This window comes from Anser anser, assembly GCF_964211835.1.
Source record: "Anser anser genome assembly, contig: SUPER_W_unloc_2, whole genome shotgun sequence".
NCBI classification, from domain to species: Eukaryota; Metazoa; Chordata; class Aves; order Anseriformes; family Anatidae; genus Anser; species Anser anser.
In genome coordinates this window covers 943,388-952,212 of record NW_028154230.1, presented here as the reverse complement: position 1 = coordinate 952,212, position 8,825 = coordinate 943,388, and the positions used below count along the sequence as shown (strand labels likewise).

Here is an 8,825-nt window from a genome sequence, read left to right as displayed (position 1 = left end):
GGCCGACGGGGAGGACTGAGATGTTAAAGCTGCCTGTGGTTGCCTGCCCCCAGCCCCAGCCCCAGCCCCGTCCCCGTGTGCCATCCCGATGGCAGTAGCGGCTGGAACCTCAAACTAAAGCGAGCGTATTCTGATGTCGTTACCCTCCAAGCCTGTCAGAGAGGCAGAAGCGCTGTGGCCTACTCAGGCAGGAACCGCGCGTGTGGGGACGGCCACGTCCCTGCCGCCGTGTCGGGCCAGTTTGAGCTCCGCTCTCCCTGGGGCTGCTGCAGGGCACCGCGGACCACGCTTGGGCAGCCTTGGGGGGCACTGCCTATTTTTCCAGAAGCCTCCTCCCCAGCTGAGCACAAACCCAGTTGTGATGTGCCAGGGCTGAGCACAGGCTTTGTATTCCTCCCCGCCACCCCGTGCGCGGGAGGTGCAGCTTTCCCCCTTAGAAACACCAGCAGTTGAAGTGGGGCTCTCAGGGAAGGTTGTGGAGCAACTTCTGAAAAGGTAAGGCCTGCCCTGGCAAAAGCGGGGATCTGCCTGCGGGGAGCAGCGCCCAAAAGCCACCAGCGTGTTTGGGGTGGAGCTGATAGGGTCATAAATAATAGTTGGGGCTACGAGCGCGAGGTCCCGCATTTGGTCCGGGGCAATCCTAAGCACGAATCCAGGCTGGGCGGAGAATGGATGGAGAGCAGCTCTGAGGAGAAGGGCCTGGGGGCGTTGGTTGATGAGAAGCTCGTCAACCGGAGCCGGCAATGCAATGGACGCTTGCAGCCCGGAAAGCCACCCGTATCCTGGGCCGCATCAAAAGGAGGGCGGCCGGCAAGTCGAGGGAGGTGATTCTCCCTCTCTGCTGCTGTGCTCTTGTGAGGCCCCACCTAGAGTAAGTACTGTGTTCAGCTCTGGGGCCCCCAGCACAAGAAGGACGGGGACGTACTAGAACGCGTCCAGAGGAGGGCCACGAAGATGACCAGGGGGCTGGGGCACCTCTCCCAGGAAGGCAGGCTGAGGGAGTTGGGGTGGTTCAGCCTGGAGAGAGAAGAGAAGGCTCCGGGGAGACCTTGGAGGGGCCTTCCAGTACCCAAAGGGGGGGCCCTACAGGAAAGCTGGGGAGGGACTCTTTGTCAGGGAGAGGAGCGATAGGGCAAGGAGTAATGGTTTTAAACTCAAAGAGGGTAGACTTAGACTGGATAGTTGGAAGAGATTCTTTCCTGAGAGGGGGGTGAGGCACTGGAACGGGTTGCCAGGAGAAGTGGCGGATGCCCCGTCCCTGGAAGTGTTTAAGGCCAGGTTGGATGGGGCTTTGAGCAACGTGGTCTAGTGGAAGGTGTCCCTGCCCAGGGCGGGGGGGTTGGAATTAGGTGATCTTTAAGTAAGGTCCCTGCCAAGCCAAGCCATGCTATGATTCTATGATCGGAGCAACCGTTCTGTGGAGCTCGTTTCCCAGCCGTGCAGGGCCCGGCTTCCCTCCGCGGAGCCGCCCAGCCCGTTTTCGGGCGCCCACTTCCTCCCTCCCGGTCGGATCCCTCCGCGCCCCGAGGGCACGCGACCTCCCTGAGCGCCGATAAGCACCGGGTCGACGGGAGCGGAGCCGCCGAGAGGGCGGGGACAAGGGAAGAGGGCAGGCGAGGCAGCCAATCGAGGCGCGGGAGCGGTCGGCGGCGATCTGTCGGCCCAATGAGCGCCGCGGAGGGCCGGGCCGAGTGCGGGAAGGGAGGGGGCGTTGTACCGAGCGGGCGCCGTCATGGCCGACGGGATCGTTAGGGCGCAGGCCGCCTGGCCCGGCGGCGGCGCTGCCGCTGCAGCCGCTTTCGGAGAGGTCGCCTGCAAGGGCAAGGAGGTCCCCGCCAACGTTCTCCGTGAGGATGAGCGGTCGTGGGCGAGGAGGTAGCCGCGGCGTCGTCGTGCGAGTCTTCTCTTTCCTTCCTTCCCTCGGCCGCTCGCAGGCCCTCTGAAACGAGGGCCCGTCGCGGGTCCCGGGAGTGCGGCAGGGCGGGTGGTGGCCTTGCTGCGGGAGGGAGGGAGGGAGGCAGGGAGGGACGGACGGACGGACGGACGGTCGGTCGGTCGGTCGGTCGGTCGGGGTCTCTCCGGCTCGTGGCGCTCTCTACTGCAGCGCCTCTAAAACCCCGCGCTTCTTCGGTGCGCGTCCCGCCTGCCCCCGGGGTGCCACGGCGCGTACTGGGTCGCCGGCGCAGTCGGTCTCCTTGGGGGTTCGGACTGCCTGCGTATAGGCAGCGAGCATCGCAGTAGTGACCGTAATCAGTCATTTCTGCGTAGCAGAAACGCAGGTCTTGATGCGCCTCGTGACAGCGTTCTAGAGACGCCCCGGCTCGGCCGTGCTAGGCTTTGGTTATGGCACCACCCCCACCGCGCACGCGAGCGCACGCTCTCTCCAAAGTGGCTTGTGAAAGGGAAGAATTGCAGCTTTTCCTAGCTTTCTTAAACATCTAGAAGCCAGTCAATCCCGCAGGCTGCTGGTCCTCACTTGAGGCAGGGGGGGAACTTAGAACTGCTTTTGGAGTGTAGTTGGCTATAGCGAATGGTCTTGAATTTGCTTAGCTCGCTGTACCGAAGGCCTGTTTCACAGTTGAGCGATGTTATAGGGGGGAGAAGTGTGAGGAAGGCTCGTAATTCTCGATTGTCGCGCAGTGAAAGGCGATGGTGAGTAAGAAGTGCAAAGCATCTGTGGAATCGAGTCTTATCGGCGCTGTTTCAGTCGCATCTAAAATAAATAAAACTGCCGGAAGTCGCTAATCTGAAGTACTCGGCTGTCTCGTTGCCCCCGTCACCTTGCGTGCTGGATCCTGCTTCTGGTGCCGTATGCAGTTTCGGTCTGCTGGTGATTTGGGGAGTTCCCTCGCAATTAGTTGCGAGTCGATGGTTTCCTACAGATCGGTGGTATTCGTGTTTCGCAGGTGATACCTTGGCCTCGGTCTGGAGGTGTCTGACGTAGAGCCGGCCGTAACGGGCTAACTTGGAATGTTCTTTCCCCTGAGTACGTGGCGTTATCGAGGACGGAGAGTTTATACAGCCTCAGCCGGATTACTCCGGGTTCTTTGAAGATGCCTTCCTACCTCTGGCCGAGGCAATATTTGGACATAACTGAAGGACAGTTAGCAATTGTTTGCCGCTTGTGTGTTTTGCGTGTAGAAGGTAGAGAACTTTGCCTATTCAAAGATCGCTTAAGAAGAATCGCTGTTTTGTCGTGCGCGTTTGGGGTACCTGATAATCTGCTTCGGTAGGACGAGTTCGGTGGGGCATAGTGATTTGCTTAAGCTGTTGCCTTTCTCTGAAGCTGACTGCGTTGTAACTGTTTACTCTTCCTCCAGCGCCTTGCGTTCCGTGATAGTTCGCCTCAGGCTCCAGTGTTTTTTCCTAGTCCTTCCTGAGAAGGCAGTTGTCCGGTTATGTGAAGCAGAAGATTCTGGCGGACCCGTGAGTACTGTGGGAGCTTTCTTTTCGCTAGGCTGGCTGTACCTGTAACTAGTTTGTAACTTCCTAGACTCTTTCCCGTCCCCTCTTTTCCTCTGGATGTTGCGGAGGGGCGCACAGTAGGCTATTTTGGGTTTTCCGATGCTGTAGTCTTTTGCCTCTAGCTTGTAATGGAGTTGAGCTTTTTGACTAAGAGCGGCGATATAAAGCGATGCTGGTCTCCGGCTACGCGCTTGTAGTGCAAAAAGCAGTGTTGTTCCGAAGTACGGTCTGATGCCCGTTTTCACGGTTTCCAGACAGCGGCGGTGGTACTTTGACTATGCAGAAGAGGGCTTGGGGTTTGGGCAGGTCAGAGGCGAGGAAAGGGAAAGCTGGTTGAGCGGCGCTGGGTGTTTGTTTCGCTGTTAGCTATGCAAGTCAAGTTCCAAGGCTTTGTGAGGCCACGCAAAAGAAAAGGCACCGTGAAGCTTTTATTTTCCGCCAGAGCGGCTTACGTTGCCCGAAGCTATGACGGGGGCTTTAACCCCCGAGACAAATTTAGCTTCTGTGACTGTTTTGTACTCTGTTCCTGTCTAGAGGGTAATTCAAAGAGCAGCGGTTGAATCGTGAAGGATTAGCTAACCGTGTTCTGTGGATGGTTCTCCGCTCGCGTTCGTTCTGTGCGTCGTGGCACGTTATGTTAGGTAACGTTATTTCCTTTTTCCAGCTTCTTGGGCGTGTAATGGTTGTTGGCAAGAAGTGTGCTGCTAACCTGGACCTGACCAATGGATTCCGGATGGCTGTGAATGCCCACCCTCGGGCCCTTCGGGCTGTCGTGTACATCTACGTATTCTGGGTGGCGGTCAGTTGGGCCGGCCTCCTGGCTAAGGTTTTTGCACCGCAGGCGTCACTGCACGCGTACGGGTCGCCGCCGAGTAGGTTTCATATGTTGCCCGTCAATCTAGCCCCTGTTGACGTATGATTTTTTTTGTTTTTTTTTTCCTGGACGGCTGTCTATGGAGGGTAATAAAGAGCTTTGAGCAGCACTTGCACAATAAAGATGGAGCATGGGGATATGACCTCTGTCTTGTGTGTCTTGCCGATGGAAATAGTTCTGCAAGTTAAAAGAATGTTTCGGTCTGTTGACAGTGTCGTGTAGATGGTGGTTTGCCCAGTCATTTGAAACGCGAAGATAGAAGCGCTCGGCGGTCCTGTGGGTCTCCATCTCCCTAAGACGATCTAGGATGTGCTGTGTGTTTGAGGCCTTGCTATCTTCCCCCTGCTCCCAAATAAAAGGGCGTGCTTTTATTGCGAAACAGCCGCATCGAGGACTGGCAGATGTAGAACCAGAGAAGAATAAGGTTGGAAGAAAGCTTCCAGGCATCGTCTGTTGTCTGCCCCTGTCCCGAGGAGGCAGAATAAACTCTACCCGGTGTGATTTCTGACAGGTGCTTGTCAGCCTGTTCTTGACTACCGTAGGAGTTTTGCTACCGCTTTCTTTTCAGTCGTGGGTTTCGCAACTTCGAGAAGTAATTTCTCCCACAGACGCTTTTCAAAGCGTAGAAGGCTCTGGGATGCTTGAGTCGGCTTCTGAACGTTCAAGACTCGGCTGCCGTTCCCTTTATTTTTTTGTATGTATTTTTAGAGTCTTTTTTTTTCCTAAACGAAGTCCGTTGTTCAGGAACTAGAAGAAGGATTAGCTAAAGGCACCATAAGGCGTTTAAATGCGATCACCTCTCGTGCTTTGTTAGACCTCTGGCTTTGCTGTGCTCCTTGTTTAATTGCGGTTACGTTCAAGGCTTACTGGAGCGTGGGAGCGTTAAAATGCTATTAAATATTTTTAGTGTTTGAAACTTGCTAATGAAATGATTTTTGTGACTCCGTTCCTCACAAAGAAACTCGATTCCTTAGCAGGAGGAATGATCTTTGTTACTGGATCTGTTTGCGGGGTTAACGATTGCAGCTGTGAATGACTAAAGTCTTTTGAAGAAGCTGAATGATAAAAACCAAACCGAAACAAGAAACAGCCCTTGTTCTACTCGAAGTAATATAGAATTTGCCGTTTGCGGGGTCAGATGAAAATAGTTGTGGAAGTCAACTACTTGGGGGGGGGGGGGGGAGGGGAGGGGAGGGGAGGGGTGGGTGGAGGTGGAGATGCTGTTGCCCTTTCAGGGAAAGCTTCTTAAATTGGCACTTGATCAACTGTTCTGTTTCTGTATTTGTCCTTGGTCTCTTTCATTGGTCTGTTTTGTTGACGTAGAAGAGCCCATGGAACTGCTCAAAGAAACCTGTGCAAATGGACCTTGAGTAAGTATTTACGTGTTCAACTGTTCCCCAGTCCGTCTAGCTAATGCTATCAGCGCTTGTAGTCTTTCACAAAAGGTGTTTAATTCCTGAGAAAGTAGAGGAGGAAGACGATTGGTAATCTCTTTGCTTAATAGGCACTGTTAGACAACCGTAGAAGGCGAAGAAATTTGCCCCCGAGGCACCAATTTGACCCTTCCTTTAGCCTGTACGCTTTCAAAGAGCATATCATAGAACCATAGAATGGCCTGGGTTGAAAAGCACCTTAAAGATCATCTAGTTTCAACCCCCCTGCTCTGGGCAGCGTTGCCAACCACTAGAGCAGGCTGCCCAGAGCCGCGTCCAGCCTGGCCTTGAATGCCTCCAGGGATGGGGCATCCAGAACCTCTCTGGGCAACCCGTTCCAGTGCCTCACCGCCCTCTGAGTGAAAAACTTTCTCCTAATATCTAAGCTAAATCTCCCCTGTCTTAGTTTAAAACCATTCCCCCTTGTCCTATCGCTATCAACACGTGTATTTTTACTCCTGTATATACAGATTCGTAGGGGTTGGAAGGGACCTCAAGAGATCGTCGGGTCCAACCCCCCTGCCAGAGCAGGTTCCCTAGAGCAGGCTGCCCAGGTAGGCGTCCAGACGGGCCTTGAATATCTCCGGAGAAGGAGACTCCACAACCTCCCCGGGCAGCCTGTTCCAGCGCTCCGTCACCCTCACCGTGAAGAAGTTCTTTCGCGTGTTGGTGCGGAACTTCCTGTGCTCCAGTTTTTGGCCGTTGCCCCTTGTCCTATCCCCACAAACCACTGAAAAGAGGGTGGCCAAGTCCCACTGTCTCCCACACTTAAGATATTTGTAATCATTGATAAGATCCCCTCTCAGTCTTCTCTTCTCAAGGCTGAACAGGCCCAGGTCTCTCAGTCTTTGCTCATAGGGGAGATGCTCCAGGCCCCGTATCATCTTTGTTGCCCTCCGCTGGACTCTTTCCAGGAGATCCCTGTCTCTCTTTGTACTGGGGAGCCCGGAACCGGACACGGTACTCCAGGCGAGGCCTGCCCAGGGCAGAGTAGAGGGGGAGGATCACCTCCCTTGACCTGCTGGCCACGCTCCTTTTAACGCACGCCAGGATCCCGTTGGCCTTCTTGGCCACCAGGGCACGCCGCTGGCTCATGGTCAACCTGTCGTCCACCAGGACCCCCGGGTCCTTCTCCGCAGCGCTCCTCTCCAGCAGGTCATCCCCCAGCCTGTACTGATACACGCGGTTGTTCCTTCCCAGGTGCAGGACTCTACGCTTGCTCTTGTTAAACTTCATTTGGCTTCTTCCTGCCCAGCTCTCCAGCCCGCCCAGGTCTCGCTGAATGGCAGCACAGCCTTCTGGCGTGTCGGCCACTCCTCCCAGCTTTGTATCATCGGCGTACTTGCTGAGGCTGGACACTATTCCCTCGTCAAGGTCGGCGATGAAGATGTTGAACAAGACCGGACCCAGCACCGACCCCTGGGGAACACCGCTAGTCACAGGGCTGCAGCCGGACTCTGCGCCGCCGATCACCACCCTCTGAGCTCGGCCGGTCAGCCAGGTCTCAACCCACCTTACCGTCCACTCGTCTATCCCACGCTTTCTCAGCTTTGCTAGCAGGACGTCGTGGGAGACAGTATCGGAAGCCTTGCTAAAGTCAAGGTAGATGACATCCACTGCTCTCCCTCCATCAACGCAGCTGGTGATGCCATCATAGAAGGCAACGAGGTCGGTCGAGCACGATTTCCCCTTGGTGAATCCATGCTGACTACTCCTCATAACCTCCTTCTCTTCCAATGGCTTGGAGATTGTTGAGGACTGGTTCGCTGCGCGTAATCACATTGATCTCGTGCAGCTGAAAGATAAAGAAATGGCGGATTACCGCACCCAGCTGGTCTAGAAAAACAAGAGCAAAGGCACGTACGCAAGGCTTGTCCGGGAACTCTTGCGAAAAATCCCAGGCAGTTAGAACCAATGATAATAGGGGGCACATTGCCCTTGAAGCTATAATTAAACTGTAAAAGGGAACTAGCGGGTAAAAGAATGCGGAACTAACAGTTAGGGCAGGAGATGACGCTTACCAATAAGGAGCTTGGCTTTTGCAATATGTATGAGCTAATTATCCTGTACACGATAAAAGACAATTGAGCTATCCATTAAAGCTGAAGCATACTTAACACTCACATTGAGCGTCTGTGTCTTCCCTCCGTCGACAACAAATGGCGCCCGAACAGGGACCCTTGCTGGACGAGGACCCGAAACGAGTAAGCCGGTCTTAGTCGACGGAGAAAAAGGGAAAGCCGGTTCTGACTACGTAACCCGGACTCCGGAGTACAAGATTGGGGCGAGCAGAAGGCGACTCGGGAAGAGCGCCCGGGACGAACCCATAGTGGGTCCCGCCGGAACGCCGCGAACAGAAGCTTTACACGGGGGCAACGGCACCGTAAGTAAGAATGGAGAAACAAGCGGCAGTTGATTTACTTAAGTGCTTTTTAGAAAAGCGTAAGACGCCAGATATAGATTGTCGTAAAGAATTACCGGGGCTGGGACGTTTGACTTTGTTTGCCCCTGATCTACATACTCAAGAGTTGCGAAACATTACTCGACAATGGCAACGCCGGACGAGACGCAGTTTAAAAACCTTGGGGAGTGACTGCGATGACCAGGTCGAACTCTGGGGTCCGGCTGAAAGGTTCTTTTCGGCGGCACTTGTGCCTGGAGTAGCGGTGGCTCATGCTATGGCTAGTCTTGGGAAACTAGCTTGTTGGGCTGTAAAACAAGCAAATGTGACTACGCAGATACTCACAGAAATGGCCCAGGACCTGGACAGCCTGCGACACGCTGTGTTACAGAACAGAGCGGCGATTGATTTTCTGCTGCTGGCACAGGGCCACGGGTGTGAAGAGCTCGAAGGAATGTGCTGTTTTAATCTCTCGGACCATGGCGAGTCAATCCACGAGCAGCTGAAATGGCTGAGAGACCACAACAAGAAGATAGTGGTCCAGAATAATTGGCTTGATGAACTATTTGCAAGTTGGTTTGGGAACATGGGAGGCTGGATATTGGGTCTAATAAAAGAAGGGCTACGCTTACTGCTAATAATCGCACTAATC

At 54.5% G+C, this 8,825-nt stretch overlaps 1 protein-coding gene across 1 annotated transcript; it reads left to right on the top strand.

The window, feature by feature from the left end:
* The first annotated feature begins 1,685 nt into the window (after positions 1-1,685).
* LOC310888863 (adenosine 5'-monophosphoramidase HINT1-like) lies at positions 1,686-5,255 on the top strand. Its single transcript, XM_083852480.1, has 4 exons — positions 1,686-1,875; positions 3,321-3,426; positions 4,130-4,337; positions 4,552-5,255. The coding sequence occupies exons 1-4, from the start codon at positions 1,733-1,735 to the stop codon at positions 4,596-4,598; spliced, it is 504 nt and encodes a 167-aa protein (XP_083708606.1). The 5' UTR covers positions 1,686-1,732; the 3' UTR covers positions 4,599-5,255.
* Positions 5,256-8,825: the final 3,570 nt, after the last annotated feature.

What these genes read in the sequence shown, in the direction of transcription:
- LOC310888863 (XM_083852480.1), top strand. Translation starts at nt 1,733, where the DNA reads ATGGCCGACGGGATCGTTAGGGCGCAGGCCGCCTGGCCCGGCGGCGGC. An exon ending in GAGCGGTCGTGGGCGAGGAG is followed by an intron (nt 1,876 to 3,320) that starts GTAGCCGCGGCG and finishes CTCTTCCTCCAG; the next exon opens with CGCCTTGCGTTCCGTGATAG. An exon ending in CAGAAGATTCTGGCGGACCC is followed by an intron (nt 3,427 to 4,129) that starts GTGAGTACTGTG and finishes TCCTTTTTCCAG; the next exon opens with CTTCTTGGGCGTGTAATGGT.